This window comes from Odocoileus virginianus, chromosome 5, assembly GCF_023699985.2.
Source record: "Odocoileus virginianus isolate 20LAN1187 ecotype Illinois chromosome 5, Ovbor_1.2, whole genome shotgun sequence".
NCBI classification, from domain to species: Eukaryota; Metazoa; Chordata; class Mammalia; order Artiodactyla; family Cervidae; genus Odocoileus; species Odocoileus virginianus.
This window is the reverse complement of record NC_069678.1, coordinates 85,999,049-86,015,426: the sequence shown is the minus strand read 5'-3', so window position 1 is coordinate 86,015,426 and position 16,378 is coordinate 85,999,049. Positions and strand designations below refer to the sequence as shown.

General features: G+C 39.6%; 1 protein-coding gene across 2 annotated transcripts in view; it reads left to right on the top strand.

Moving 5' to 3' along the window:
- The window catches only part of SMAP2 (small ArfGAP2), a 47,974-nt gene that overhangs the window by 17,375 nt on the left and 14,221 nt on the right, over positions 1-16,378 (top strand). For both annotated transcript variants that reach the window (XM_020894091.2, XM_070468361.1), the window contains exons 2-3: positions 14,034-14,167; positions 15,427-15,512. In XM_020894091.2, coding sequence (XP_020749750.1) covers positions 14,034-14,167; positions 15,427-15,512 — 220 coding nt within the window. The remainder of the gene's footprint in view (positions 1-14,033; positions 14,168-15,426; positions 15,513-16,378) is intronic.

Here is a 16,378-nt window from a genome sequence, read left to right as displayed (position 1 = left end):
AAATTAGAAAATCAAGAAACAAAAGTTGCAAAATGAGTTCTCCTAACCTATGCATTTATGGCAAAACCAATAAAAATAGTATTGTTTTTAGCTGGGAATGTTGTTTTGTTTTTACATTCTTTTAAAAACCAATCAAAGATTTTTGGGATAAATATTGTTACTTTTATAGATTTTTAATAACAGTTTATTGCACTTCTTGTATTGTTTCACATGCCTCCACCCAGTCATATCAAGCTTGAATTAATGAATTAAGTAATAGAGGGTCTTTTATTGCAGCCAAAGTACAACAGTTATACTATCTAATTCTAGAGAGTCCAATAAAGTAGGACTACTATGTTCTTAGGTATATTAGGCTCCCCAGGTAGCTTAGTGGTAGCTTAGTAAGAATCTGCTTGCCAATGCGGGAGACACTGATTTGATCCTTGAGTGGAGATGATCCTCTGGAGAAGGAAACAGCAACCCACTCCAGTATTCTTGCCTGGGAAATCCTGTGGACAGAGGAGCCTGGAAGACTATAGTCCATAGGGTCACAAAGAGTCAGACATGACTTAGCAACTAACAACAATAACAACAAGCATTATATTAAATCCTATCTTAGAAATTATAATAAGAGCAAATGTAACATCAATTGAATAACAGCCATTAAGTAAAAAGAGAGAAAACGAGGTGACTTTTGAAGAGAGGAAACAGACAAATGTCCTGCTGTGGTTGTGAATATTGAGGACATGGCCGCTGTGGAATTAAAGCCAGACATGACCCTGGGTCTCTCAGCCCTCAGGGTTTAACTCCTCCTTCCCTGGGAACCTGATGAAAGAGAGGGATACCCTGACCTCTCTGGCCTCTGCTTGCTGGTCGAGGGTGGGTGGGGGGGATGCTAGGGTTTAAATTCTGCTTTGGCCAATTTGTGTCTCCATTTCTTTTCTTAGCTCATTGAGCTTTCTCTCAGTCAACGGAGATGCCAGCCAACTTTGTTGAGGATTTTTTTCTCATGGGACATGATCCATCTTTGATAGAAGGAAGTGTTGCTTTCCAATTCTCTCTCGAGGTCTTTGGCCAGCTTTCTGTAGGAGTTGCACTTCTGGTGTACACTGCTGATGTTTTTGTACACTTTAGGAAGTTTCTTCTTTTTAAGTTTTTGTGGTTTTTCAAAAAAAATTTTTTTAGTTTGTTTATTTTTGGCTGTGTTGGGTCCTCATTGCTGTGTGTGGGCTAGTTGCAGCAAGCAGGGGCTATTCTTTAGTTGTCGTGCCTAGGCTTCTCGCTGCAGTGGCTTCTCTTGTTTCGGAGCACTGGCCTCAGAAGTTGTGGTACACAGGGTTAGTTGCTCCCTGGCATGTGGGATCTTCGCAGACCAGGGGTCAAACCCGTGTCCCCGGCCGGCATTGGCAGGCTGATTCTTAACCGCTGGACCACCAGGGAAGTCCAGTTTCTTTGTTATTTCTAAGCAGTAAATTCTCTGCTTGATTACCTTTGAGCAAAGTTTCATTATATGTTCTTGGTGTGGTTCAGTCAGTATTTCAAGTTTCAGCAGAAGTTTTTGAATTTCACTTTCAGGTTATGAATATTCAAATTGCAGAGAGGCTTGTTCAGTTTGGAAATTTCTCGTTTGACTTGTAAGCTCTTTTTCATTTGATTGTCTTCACGTAATTTTAAAAATGTTCCTTGCTTTTCTCTTTCAAACCTTTTTAAGGAAGTATTTAAATAACAGCATAATGAGTTTCTTTGAATTGACTTCTCACTCATAGTCTAGGTGGTCTCCATTTTCTGATCCATTTCTTTTTTTTGTTTTTAACTATTTATTTTATACTGGGGTATAGTCAGGAGAAGGAAATGGCAACCCACTCCAGTGTTCTTGCCTGGAGAATCCCAGGGACGGGGGAGCCTGGTGGGCTGCTGTCTATGGGGTCGCACAGAGTCGGACACGTCTGAAGTGACTTAGCAGCAGCATAGTCAGTTAATGGCACCCCACTCCAGTACTCTTGCCTGGAAAATCCCGTGGATGGAGGAGTCTGGTAGGCTGCAGTCCGTGCGGTTGCTTAGAGTCGGACATGACTGAGCGACTTCACTTTCACGCATTGGAGAAGGAAATAGCAGCCCACTCCAGTGTTCTTGCCTGGAGAATCCCAGGGACGGGAAGCCTGGTGGGCTGCTGTCTATGGGGTCGCACAGAGTCGGACATGACTGAAGTGACTTAACAGCATAGTCAGTTAACAATGTTGTGATAGTTTTAGGTGAACAGTGAAGGGACTCAGTCATACATATACATGTATCCATTCTCTCCCAACCTCTCCTCCTGTTCAGGCTGCCACATGCCACAGAGCAGAGTTCCCTGTGCTGTAAGTAGGCCCCTGCTGGTTAACCATTTTAAATATAGGATCCATTCTTTTTATGTAATTCCAAATTACTGTCATCCATAAAATCTCTAAAGAGAGCAGGGAAATTTATCCTATTTGTCACAGATCTTTAGCTGGCTCTTTTTATCATTTACAGTCTATTTCATCCATGTATTTGAGTCTTCAAGCATTTTTTCCCCTTCCGTTCCCACACTCTTTGCCTCCATCATGCAGCTTGTTGGGAAAGCAATCCTAGGTTTTTCTAGAATGAGTGTTTTCAACCATACCATCCATTCTTTCCCTCTGAAGTTATGCATTCTTCTGGGATGCTTTTAGGGTGTTTTGGCACCAGTCACTAGGGTTTGGAGAGATTTTGATGTATCTTTGAGTGGCCATGTATGTCTTTGAAAGCAAGCCACCATCACTCCGTGAAATGAAAGTTTAGGGGGCTCATGTTTAGTTCTTTTTAGAGAAAATCTGCTGTGTCCTCAAGTAAAGAGGTGGACCTGTTTAGATTTTTACTACATTTTGCCATACTCAGGGTTTGTAATAGCAGAGGATTGGACTCCAGTGGAGGGAAGCATCAACTTGTGTGAAATTCTTCACCCCGGCAGAAGATGTTTTGGCCAGCTCTTTCCCTCTCCTTAGAATATATCAGCTCTCCATTATGAAAACAACCATAGCATCACATACCAGAACCTCCCAGGGAGACTCCAGGAGACTTGGGCTTTGTCTCAAGCTTTCAGAGAGCACCACTAGCAGTATTGCACAGCTGCTGCTCCAGGACTGGCTGGAAAGATACCTCTGTGGCAGTTGAAGACCTTCTGGGCAGAATCAGGGACTTACCTTGTCCAGGAAGGAGTCCCACAGTCTGTCTCAAATCAGAAAAAGGTATCTGGGTGTCTGTGGGTAGGAGTTACCCTCTCAAATTTTTCTGCTTGGCTGGAACCTGGCAACTGGCAGCTGCACACACGGTTTTAGGGGAAGTGATGTCTTTGTTGGTGTACAGAAGTGAGAAAAGGAGTAATAAAAGTTGATTCTACAAAGGCCCAAATCATGGAAAAATTTAAGCCACATTTAGAAGTTTGGAGTTCAGTTAACATTGGGGGTGTAAGTTACATGTCTTTGAATGGGACAGTGACATCATTAGAACATACCTTGGCAGAATGTCCTTTTCAAAGCCAAACAAACAACAAAGTTCAAACTTGGACCTGGTCCTTTCCCTTCTGAAGTATTCTGGGAAGTAGAATTGAGTAATAATGGTACAGATTGGTTGATTTAGGAGTTTAAAAGTTCTTTAGTACTAGAAATATCACCTGAGTATATGTTACCATCCACTGATGGGATAACCAGAAAGGAAGAGTTAGAGCCTAAAGTGAAAGTGAAGTCGCTCAGTCGTGTGTCGTGTGAAGTCGCTCTTTGTGACCCTATGGACTGTAGCCTACCAGGCTTCTCCGTCCATGGGATTTTTCAGGCAAGAGTACTGGAGTGGGTTGCCATTTCCTTCTCCAGGGGATCTTCCCGAGCCAGGGATCGAACCCAGGTCTCCCACATTGTAGGTAGACAGTTTACCCCCTCTAAGCCAATCCCTGCCATCTAGTAATGCTACTGCTAAGTCCGACCCTGTGCGACCCCATCCCTGGGATTCTTCAGGCAAGAACACTGGAGTGGGTTGCCATTTCCTTCTCCAGTGCATAAAAGTGAAAAGTGAAAATGAAGTCTCTCAGTTGTGTCCGACTCTTCGCGACCCCATGGACTATAGCCCACCAGGCTCCTCCGTCCATGGGATTTTCTAGGCAAGAGTACTGGAGTGGGGTGCCATTGCCTTCTCTGAATAATAAAATAAGGCAAATAAGCTAAATTTACTGAAAGTTAACTGCCCTTCCTTTGGTCTTTTCAGAGCAGTTTAATGAATTTTAGAGATACAGTTACTATCTTTTAGGCCATAGCTTTGTGGCTAGCTAAATAACATGAGATATGTACAAGCATGTTACTGGACTAGTTCACAGCAAGGACTGGTTTTCCTAGGCTTTAAAGAAAATAGATAGCCAGTGTGTGAAGAAGCTGTAGACAGGTGCCTTGTTTTAGCTCTGGCCCTTTGACTGTTTTATTGTTTTAGACTTACTCCTTTCTGTAGGCTCTTTTCCAGTTATATTTAACTTTCTGTATCACCACCCCGCCTCCAGAGCAAAGTCAAGGCTGGTGTTTTGTCTCTAAGCAAGCTCTGCTTAACAACAAGAGAAAGATAAAGAATGTCTCCTTTTTTCCCACTAGTCCCCAGTCTGCTTCCCTGTTGACTTCCTAGTGTTGCAAGCTTTAATGTCTTTAGAGAAAGACCATTTTAAGTTAACTACTGAAATGGGTTTAGATGTAAATTGACTCCTTATTTCATCAGTGATTGCTCATCAGTGTTATACTTCACTCGCCACCTTTTTCTGGTTACCTGGTGGGAGGATAGTGTTGCTTTGCTTCATTTCCATGGATGTCATAGCAGTTTGTTTGCGTCGTCTGTCCTATCGTTCGTTGACCTCCTGGATTAAATTGGTTCAACTGGCTTGTATTTTGGTTGAGTGTAGAATAGCTGCTCTCTCTAGAATCTCCAAACCTCTATCTTTATCTTACATTTATTGTTATTTTATATAAATATGGGAGGAGTATAGAAGCAGCACCAGGAGGTAAAAGTGATAAGAAGGCAAATTAATGGGACGCAGTATAAAGAAGACATCACTAATATTCAGTGCCATCCAGCAGTAAAATGGCCTTCCATTCAGGGAGGAACCAGATTGAAGGATCTCAGTAACTAATGAGAAGTTTAGACTCAGTGGCTTTTTCTTCCTTGTTTTTTGTTTTTTGTTTTTTTTTAAGGAAATTATTTATTTATTTATTTGGCTGTTCCGGGTCATACTTGAGGCATGTGAGATCTAGTTCCCTAACCAGAGATCAAACCCTGCCCCCACCCCCACCCCGGTTGGGAGCACAGAGTCTTAGCCACTGGATCACCAGGGAGGTCCCTAGACTCAGTGACTTCTAATGTTCTTTCCACCTCTGATTTTCCAACTTTCAATTCCTTGGTATAGTATTTACCTTTATTCTCTAATCAGTCTCAGAAGTCTTTCAATTTGTTTTGTCTCAAACATTTAAAAAGCCTCTAACTTCTTTTTTCAAAAATGTGAATGTGGACAGTGTCTCTTTTTGACAGAAGGAAATAACATTTTTGCAAGATGGACCAGGTGGAAAGGGACTGACTTCTCTTGCAGAGCAATCTGAGAGAAGTGGTTGATTGAGTAAGCTCTTGTTTTGGCCTCATGGTTCCTTAAAATGTTTGTGCTTACAGAAGTTCAAAGTAACTGTTTATTGTTATTTTGGAATAGGGAACTAGGTGAATTCTCTTTTGGGTAGATAGAAATAGGCTGGTAAACATACCTCCTGAGTAGCCCTATGTAATTTCTCCAAGATGCCACTGGTGTTTACGTGTATTCTTCTTTGTAGTAAATCAGGGGTTGAAGGGATATAATGAATGGAACTGAGATAACTAGCTTTAGAATTGTTCTTAAGACAAGTATGGCCTCTTCTTCACTTTGACCCCAGTTTCATGTTGCGGTTAATGACAGGCCAAGTCCAAGAGAAACTGAGGTCTGTTTTTCAGACCAGAGCATGTTGATGGAGGTTCTTCCTTATTGCCTATCACATTTCAGTGCCAGTCATAGGTTTCATGAACTGAATTTGATCTCATATTTTTAGATTCATCAAGACATCTTTGTATGTTAGCTCACGTTACACTTTCAGAACCACTGAATTTCCAACAGGAAAGGATCAGCCAGTAGAACTGTAGTAGCAGGAGAACCATTATAGTTAATGGCTTACCCTACCCACTGAGCAGGAATCATTTCTCTATCTCCCTGGGAGTTGATCATCCAGCCTCTTCTTGAACACTTACTCTTATTGGTATTCCACTATTTCCGGATATGCTGCATTTGCTTTCACACAACCTTAATTATGAGTTAGGAAATTCTTCCCCAGAGTGTGCCAAAATCAACTTCTACTCATTGGTAATAGTGCTGCCTTTGGAACCCCATCAAAGTAACCTAATCCCTTTCCTGTGTAATATCTTGGCCTTGCAGGTGTTTGAAAACTTTTCCCTTCATTTTGCAAAACAGGAAAAAATGGTATGCTTTTTATCTTGCTAATTGGTGACTTCATTTACCAAAGGAAGTACATTTTGCATGTACTGCTTGCAAGCGCTGTGCTAGATGTTTGGGATAAATGATGAAGAAATGAGGTTGTTGCCTTCCAGAGCTGATAGTCTATTTAGGGCAAGAGAGTCTTGTAAGCAGCTAACTGTAACAAGATATTCAGTTTGGGAAGAGCAAAGCATGCAGCCATAGCGAAGGTCAAGATTTATTTCCTTGATGGCCTCACAGAAAAAGGTGCCACTGGACTAGACTTTGGAATTTGTCCAGCGGGGAATAGGGGAGAAAGCCGTTCCAGGTATGAACAAGGTGTAGTGAAAGAGAAGCATGAGTCATGACATATTTCAGAATGATGACTTGGGCATCCTGCATGAAGCACAGTCTCTTAAAGGGCTTTACAGTCATGCTGAAGTGTTTCAGCGTTATCTTGCAGATAGATAGATGACTGTGTTATTTTGTTTTTAAAATACCTGTACTGTTTTTTCTCATTACAAAAGTAATACAAGTTCCTTGCAAATAAGTCAGAGAATGTATAAAAAAATAAGAAAACAAATATTTCACAATCCCACTACCCAGAAATATTAAATAGCTTCTAATATTTTACATATATTCTTGTAGACATTTTCTTCTGTACATACATATACATTTATTCACATCCTTAAAAACGGATTGATTTGTTCTGTGTCTGCTGTTTAAAATCAGATTTTATCACTCCAGTGTTCTTTTCTTGCCTGGGGAATCTCATGGACAGAGTAGCCTGGCAGGCTATAGACCACGGCATCACAAAGAGTCAGACACAACTCAGCAACTGAACAACAACACACAGGCAGGCAGACTGTGACCTGGGGAAGTAGCTCTTGATGGAAATGTGGCATAAAATGGAGAGTGAAGTGACTTAGAAATATGGAATGTAGAGTTTGGTGAGAAATTAAAATTTGTGTATAGAATAATAGCTGCAAATATTCAAACAATGAAGTCCATGGCTAAAGGAAAAAGAAAATCAGATTTTATATAATTACTATAACTTGTACATGTTTCTTTATTAAATAAAGAGCTACAAATTTTCCCCTTAATTTTATAGTGATATCATAGTTCTTTTATATAATCTGTTGATATTTTTTGTTAGAACATGAATATTTTAAGGATATTCTTAATGTATTTCTTTGTGTATTTGACCTATTGTTTCTCTGATGAATTCTTACAAGGGGGGAAAAGGAGGGTTCAAAGGATTTACTTACTTTTAATTAATTTTTAAACAAATTTTGCCTCCCTGTTATGTACTAGCAACTGTGTTATGTGCTGGGAATGGGACAATGAACAGCACAGATCTGTCTGCTCTTTTGGCGCTTATAGTTTAGTGGAAAAGACATGTTCAGCAATCACACAAATAAATATATGATTAAATATGATACAACTTAGAAAAAAGTAGGGGTAAGTGAAAGTTTATAACCTTTAAAAAGTCCTTATTTCTAGAGATATATACCAAAGTATATATAGATAGAATGGTATGATATTTGGGGTTTGCCTCAAAATATTCCAAGGTTGGGACTTGAGTATGTGGAAGTATGTTTAAAATAAGATTGGCCAGGGGTTGATAATGGCTGAAGCTGCTGGTTAATTACACTCAGCTTGTTTGAAATTTTCCATAGTGAAATGTAAAAACTAGAAGAAAAGATGGAAATGAGAATATAATCTGGTTTAGGTTGAGGGACTGAGGAGAAGCTCTTTCGAGGAGGAAACTTTTCAGCTGAGACCTTCATGATGTATGGGCGTTGACCAGGCTCTGAGGAATGGATGGCGCTTGGGGAAAGAGCTATTTAGGCAGTGGGAGTGACTTGTACAAAGGCCAAAAGCCCTCAGTAAGGAACAAGTTGGTGTTTTGAGGAAATGAAAGAAGACTGGTGTGACTGGAGCTGAAAAGCTGGGCCAGATCATATAAGTCCTTGGAGACCTGTTAAGGATTTTGTACTTTAATCCAACCGTGATAGAAGGTTTCCCTAGAAAGGTTTTAAGCAACTGAGTGACAGGGTCACTTTTGCTTCTTTAAGAGCTTAATCTGGCATATGGGAAAAGAATCTAAAAAATAGTAGATATATGTATATATATGACAGATTCATTTTACTCTGTACCTGAAACTAACACAACGTTGTAAATCAACCACATTAAAAATAAAATTTAAAAAAAAAAGGAGTTCAAGCTGACTGTTTCACAGAGAATGGTTTTTGGTTTGGTTTGGAGGAGAGAGGAATGTAAAAGTGGAGAGACATTCATTAGGAGGTCATTGCACTAGTCCAAGAGATCTGGTGGGTTTGAATTAGAGAAATAGTGTTGCAGATGGAGAGGAGACACACCGATTTGAGAGAGACTTGGTCTTGGTGATGCTATAGAGATGGTGGTTGAAAGAGGTATAAATGATGTATGAATTTTTGACTGCTGCATTTGATTGAATGGAGGTGAGATGGAGATGAATGGATCAAGATGGAGAAGAATGGAGACAGAAGATTTTGTGGTAAGAGATTGAGAGTTCAGTTTGGAATACACCATTCAGAAAACTCACACCAATTTATATTTTCACCTCTATGTTTGAGACTATGTGAAAAGTTTATATTTGGGGCCTGATTTGTACAGTTCTGTGTTTTAGAGAGATTTTCCTAGTGGGAGCCTGGAGTTGTTAGTCTATGAGCTCTTTGAGTTAGGGAATCTCATCTTGACTGTCTCTGCCTTTGTATTCTTGGTACCCAGCAGGCAGAGTATTTGGCACATAAAAGGTACTCAGTGAAAAATGAAAGTCGCTTAGTCATGTCCAACTCTTTGTGACCCCATGGACTGTAGCCCGCCAGGCTCTTCTGCCCTTGGAATTCTCCAGGCAAGAATACTGGAGTGGGTAGCAGTTCCCTTCTCCAGGGGATCTTCTCAACCCAGGAATCAAAGCCAGGTTTCCCGCATTGCAGGCGAATTCTTTACCATCTACTCAATAAATGATATTAAAAGAATAAATGCTTAACACAACATTGTAAATCAATTATTTTTCAATAAAAACTTTTAAAAATCTCCAACAAGAAAAAAATCTTACGCCCATTAAAAAAGAGAGATTGAATGCTTATGGGTGAGATAGGAGAAGGTCTAGGTAGAAATGGATAGTTTCTGGGAAAGTTTCCAAGGTAGATTCAACAGGGCTTGGATGGAAGATGGAAGAGAGTTTCTCTCCCTTCCTGGACCCTTCCTGTTGAAGAGCTTCTCAACAGCTCCAAGATGCTGGCAGTTCTAATTATGGGTAACCATCGATTTAGCAGGTTTTTTTTTTTTTTTTGCCTCAACATTTATTTTTTGGAACTCTACAAGTTAGAGATTCATGAGTTATAATTATTATAATAGTAACAGATTAAGATTAATTATAACAGATGTAAGTCTAGTTCTTTTGTCTCTGCTGATTTCTCAAGCCCAGACAGAACACTTCTAGGCCCAGCAGCTCTTGTGATGAGGGAAATTTTAGCAGCAAGGAAAATTTGCAGCCAAGCATCAGTAGTTAACTCAGTTATGCAGAAACCATCCAGTAGTTGAATGTAAATTGGATTTACTCATATGCTTTCCATTTTACAAATGGAGAAATAAACCCTCCAAATACTTGTTAGAAGGCGTGCAAATAGTTAGGGTAAGCCCAGATTTCCCTGATACTGGGTTGGTACTTATTAGAGCCGATTTCTTGACAGATTTGCTAAATCCAAATGCTTTCTTCATTTTTACTGATCCCTTATTGCAGAGCGATTATTTGTTAATTTTAATATTGCCTAATGCTTCCTGAGCCCGCTCATAGGCCCCTGTTGAATATGTTCACTTAGCCATGACTTTGTCCTTATGTTGTGCTAATTGCTACCAGTTTATGTCACTATCTATTCTCTTTGGTTTCAAAACAGTTCAGAATATTGCCTCTCAGAGTCTCTTTTTATTTTCAACTTCAAAATGGCATCTTTTGTGTATTTTCTCCTTGGTTGCCATGACCAGTGTGTATGGAACAACTGGATCATCTTTGCCTATAAGGCCATGTTCCAGTCGGTTGGCCTTGTAGCAGCAATACAGGGTACTGTGTAATCTAGACACATCAAATAGTTGTCAGCTTCTCGTCTTCCTTTGTGTGTGTAGTGGAGGCGTGTGTGGGCACAAAGGCAGAGTGCGGGTGTCTAACAGAAATGGGCAACAGGTGGGGGTTTAGGGAGTACATTTCAGGGAATATTTGGGGGAGATGTAGAAAACTGCTTAAAATTTCATGTTTTCTAGAAGACTTTGAAATTGTATCAAGGGTAAATTTCTTCTTTCTGCTGTTCAGTCAGTTGATTCTGGTTCTGATGTTTTAGGACTGGAACTCACATTTCTGTCTAATAAGAGCATTCTGTGGTCTTGCATGGTGTTGATATATACATATGAGTGCATTAACATGCCCTTATTGATGAATGTAGATGAATGGGAAGTGGGTTCCAGAAATCTCACTCTGTACCATGTTCTTTAATGTTGCTCTCTTTTATTATTATCCCTCCATAGTCTCAGCACTGTAAGGTGAATATTACTGTACACATTTTGAAGATGAGGAAACTGAGGCTTAGGAGGTTTCAGTGTCTCTCTGAGGGTGACACAGCTAATTGTTATTGAAGCTGACCTTCAAACCTCAGTTTTTTCCTGGCTGAAAAGATTGTGCTTTCAATAACAACCCCGTTTCCCCATATTTTCAGCCATATAAGTAACTGTCTCTCCTGTGTTTTGCTTTTCTTTAATTTTGGAATCCTTTATGGAGCATAAAGTTACAGCTTAACAAATCAAGCAGCGTAAAACTAAAGGAAGCTGAGTGTCCGAGATGGAACGGCCCGTATTTCACTGGGAAAATGTCATAGGAGAGATGTGTGAGTGGGGCAGAGGAGGCTCTCCTTTGACTTTTTGTGAAAATATTATTGCCTGTGTTTCTACACTGAGGCCTTGTTGGCAGCTCCAGGATATCAGGATTTAGTTCTGTGTTCCTCAGAGATTTTATACTCTGGAATGCGATCTGGAGAAATTCCGCAGTTGTGACAGTGGCTTTGATGTTTGGGAATCACCTTCTTCAGACTTAGGGTCAGGAGGCAAATAGCGTAACACTTCACAGCTAACTTTTAATTCGTGTTTTTGGCTTGTGATTTTGTAGCAAACAAGTACAATTTAACTATCTTATCATGAGTTCTAGAATCTAGAGCAAAGGGAAAATGGTAAAGAGACATGATATATTTATTAACTTTTGGTCCCACTTTTAATCCTGTATAATATCGATTTTATCTTGAGTTCCTTTATAAAAACTGTAACCCGAAATAGACCCACAGAACCCTAAGGAATCTCATTTCCATCTATTTAGGTTTTCCACTTTGTGTTTATGTAACTCACTGCCACTGAAAGAAGTGTCTGGATCATTTGTGTGCTTGTTAGTTACATGGCAGATCTACTGTGCAAATCTGGGGATTTGAAGGGACTGAAGGTCTTTTTAGAAGATAAACCTGAGTGTATCAAGATTATAGCAGTAAGAGGGTATTGGGATAAAATTTCAGGCAGAGAACACCACCTGGTGGTTATAAGGAGGACTTGAGCCTTCTGTATTTGCAGTTTTTAACCATAGTATCTGAGTGATATCTTTATCTAGAAATTACCTTTTTATTTATAATAGCTGCAGATTCAAATTTCTAAGAGTAATCTTCTTCCATATGACTCTAGCATTCCTTCATTAAAACTTCTGTCAAGGAATCTAGAAAAATGGTACTGAAGAATTTATTTACAGGGCAGCAATGGAGAAACAGAAATAGAGAATAGACTTATGGACATGGGGAGAAGGGAGGAGAGGCTGAAATGTATGGAAAGAGTAACATAGAGACTTACATTATCATATGTAAAATAGATAGCCAACAGGAATTGCTGTATGGCTCTGGAAACTCAAACAAACAGGGGCTCTGTATCAATTTAGAGGGGCGGAATGGGGCGGGAGATGGGAGGGAGGTTCAAAAGCGGGGGGACTGTTTGTATACCTATGGCTGATTCATATTGAGGTTTGACAGAAAACAACAAAATTCCATAAAGCAATTATCCTTCGATAAAAAAAAAAAAAAAAACTTCTGTCAAAACCCTCAGACTAACCACACTATTGTCTGTGTTCAGCAGAACCAAAACCTTGTGTCCTTTTTGTTCCAAATGCAGGTCCTTCCTATTTATCTCTGTAGAAAACCAGTTAGTGTCTTTTCACTTCTTTTTCACAACCTCTAGCTCTTGACATCATGCTTCTTTTATGTGGTGAATTTCTGCCTACTGGAGTGGTGGCAAAAGAAATATTAGTGATTTTTCAGTAAATCTTTGGCAGATGATATATAAAAGTAAGTTGCTTTTACACTGTATAAAAATTATGAAGAGGAGTTTGAAATTTTTCCAGAATGATTATTAGGGTGAGCAAAGTTGGCAGGGGATGAGAGATTATGTAACAGACTTTTATTAAAATACATATCTGAGATTTTTTTTTATTGCTGTAAGCATCTTTATTATATGATAATTTTGAATCTAGATAATGCTGTAGTTGGGTAAAGTAGGGACATTAGCCCTGGGGAAAAGGATCCTATTAAGTGAATCTGGATGCATATTTTATAGTCCTGGTGGGGAGGGGAGGATAAACAGTTTTAAATGTCAGGCTTAGTCTTGAGCTGGCATGACATGTCTGTATCTTTTTTCCTAGTAGGAAAACTGAATCCAGGTCTCACCACCTTTAAAAGTTTCTTGAGGGAGGGCTGTTCATGAAACATATTAAATAGAATGTGACATGACCTGCCACTGTTCTCCTGGGATTTTTAAAAACATAAGTAACAATATTATAATATTTGCAGTTCAACCTTTATGAGACTCTAAAAAAAGCTGTTGTTCCATACACAAATGCCCACATGTTATGTAATTCTATTTCTATGAAATGTCCAGAATTGGCAAGTCTATAGAAAGAAAAAGTAGATTTGTGGTTGCCAGGGGCTGGGGTGGGGGGAAGTTTGGAGGAAATGGGGAGTGCCTGCTACTGGGCTTGAGATTTCTTCTTGGGGATGATGAAGACATTTTGGAATTAGATAGTGGTGATGGTACATAACTGTGTGAATATACTAAACCACCATATTGTACACTTAAAAACTTTAAACCTTTTTTAAAAAAGGCTTATTTTTGGAAAAATGAACAAAACAATGACCAAAAAAAGGTGGTTGTAGGAATTCCCTGGCAGTCCAGTGGTTAGGACTCAGAGCTTTCCCTGCTAGGTCTGGGGTTCAATCCCTGTTCAGGGAACTAAAATCCCGCAAGCCTCACAGCCCAGCCAAAAAAATAAAAACAAAATTTTAAAAAATCTAAAAGGTGATCGTGGTAACAATTCTCTCTTATATTCTAACTGAAATGTTATCTGATAACCTAAATAATTCTGGTTTGGGTCTTGAATGTTGTTTTAATTTTTACTTTATTGCCCTGCTCCTGACCTCCACAGGGCCACGATGGGCCTCCTGGAACATTGGTGTGTTCATCTGCATTCGATGTGCTGGAATCCACAGGAATCTCGGGGTGCACATATCCAGGGTAAAATCGGTTAACCTCGACCAGTGGACTCAAGAACAGATTCAGGTACTTACACAACCCAGGAGCGACTCAACCACTCCCATACTTCATGTGGAAATAGTTCCAGATGAATTTCAGTCAAACTGGGCACAAAGGTGAAGATGGAGGGAAGTTTAAGTATTCAACACTAGCGCCACGTTAAAAAAATTTTTATCTTTATATTTAAGACACAAGTTATTCCACTTATATTTTACCTCCTTCAAAACACAAATGCTCTATGGCCTAGGACCCCATGGACCCATGAAGACATGAAGGAGGATCTTTGTATTATTTTCTAAGGCCCTTGGCATTTTCAGATCTAATGTTTGTAATTTTAGATACTCACTTAAAAAAAAAAGTCCAACACCTATACTTTTAATGTTTTTTTATTGCAGAAATGCATATATGAATCCTGCTTGCCGTTAGGTTGGTGGGCTGAGTGTGATACACTTAAGTTAGTGAGTCCAGCCTGGCCGGAGAGCTGCAACTTGATGTGGCTTCCCCGTTTTTTGTTCTCTTCCTGCATTGAAACTTCTTAAAGTAATTTACAGAAATACATATATATATATATGTATTTTGTTCAGGGGGAAATCTCCTGGCTCCAAAGAAAACCAGTTGCTGAAGTTGATGTTGTAAATAAGAGGTTATTCTTGACAGAAAATGGCTTTAGAAGTTACTTTAGGTTATCTTTATAGATTCACTGAAGGACTAAAAGATTAGTTATATTTTTCAGTTATACTTGACTGTATCTTATGGAGGAAATTACATGCCATGGAGATAGTTGAGAATTTGAAGATGTTTAAAAATCTTGGAATTTATCTCTCACAAATGTTAAGGAGTCTTTGAAAAGCCTAATGAGAAACATATTTGTTGGTAATACAGTGGATAGGTTAATTACTACTATAAACTCAGAATTGTAGTTGTTCCTAATTACTGCCTGCCTGATTAGGTACTGATTATTGCCTGCCAAGTAGGCATTTGGATTGGCAGCTCTATGTCTTGGACTTTCAAATGGGATCTTAAATTACTATTGAATCAAATATATCTTGTTAGACAAATCTTTCAATAAAAGGAGACAGAGTGGCAGGAAAGACAGCTGTGGAAGGAAATGGTTGGGAGCAGAGCAGAGAGAATCATGGATTGGAAATCAGAATACACAAGTTTAAATCTCGATTCTGCCACTCCCTCAGTTGGTTCTTTAATTGTAAAATGATACAGTTGGATAAGAAGTTTTTTAGTTCTTCGCTAATGTGACATTCCTTGTTTCCACATCTCTTTGATTGCAGTGCATGCAAGAGATGGGGAATGGAAAGGCAAACCGACTTTATGAAGCCTACCTGCCTGAGACCTTTCGGCGACCTCAAATAGACCAGTATCTTTTTTGGAGTAACTTTGAAGGCTGAATGGTTTTATTGGTAGTGGTGGTGGTGGTAGTGTCTTGGGAGAGTTACAGAAGACTCAGGACCCATGATCTGACTGGGCCATCTTTATATGTGGATGAGTTGAAGTCTGGCTTTTCCTCTCTCCTGCAGCCAAGACATATAGAAAGCCCATGTATACTCTCTAATGTCAGAATGGTGGTGTCAGACAGGGGCGACGCAGCCAGAAATGAAGACTGCTGTGGTTCACTGTGAATTCTTCCATAGAGTGACATCTCCAATAGTCTTTGGATCTCTGAAGAATTTTTTGTGCTATGTTGGTTCAGCAAAACTGCCACTAATTTTTAATGCCTTTTTATGCCCTACCTGAAAGAATTAACTTATTGACCAGTTAATCCATAACTTTCCCAGCCCCTCAAATGGAGATAGCACCCAGCTCATAAAACCAAACTCCCCGAAGGCAGTGCTTCTCAAAATATGGCTTGTAGACCATCTTGTTAGAGTTTGATTTGGGTGGGTACAGGGGGAACATACTAAATGTAGATTTGGAACCCTGAAGAGGACCCCAGATCAGAATCTGGCAGTGGGGCATGGGAGTCCCGTATATTTTTTTAAGGGGCACTCAGATGTCTGTTTCAGTCCTGTTGACTTAAGGACTTTAAAATAGATAACTGACTGCTTTACCTATATCCTTCTCAGTAGAACAGCCACAGGCTCCACTGATGTCAAAATGAAGAATGACCCCATTTCTGCTCTCATTACTCTGAAGGAAGATCGTAGGAAATGGTGATTCCTTGCAGAAGCCATGAAGGAGGCATTTTAAGGTTTTGGTTAGGGATAGGCCAGAAGAGACGGGAGC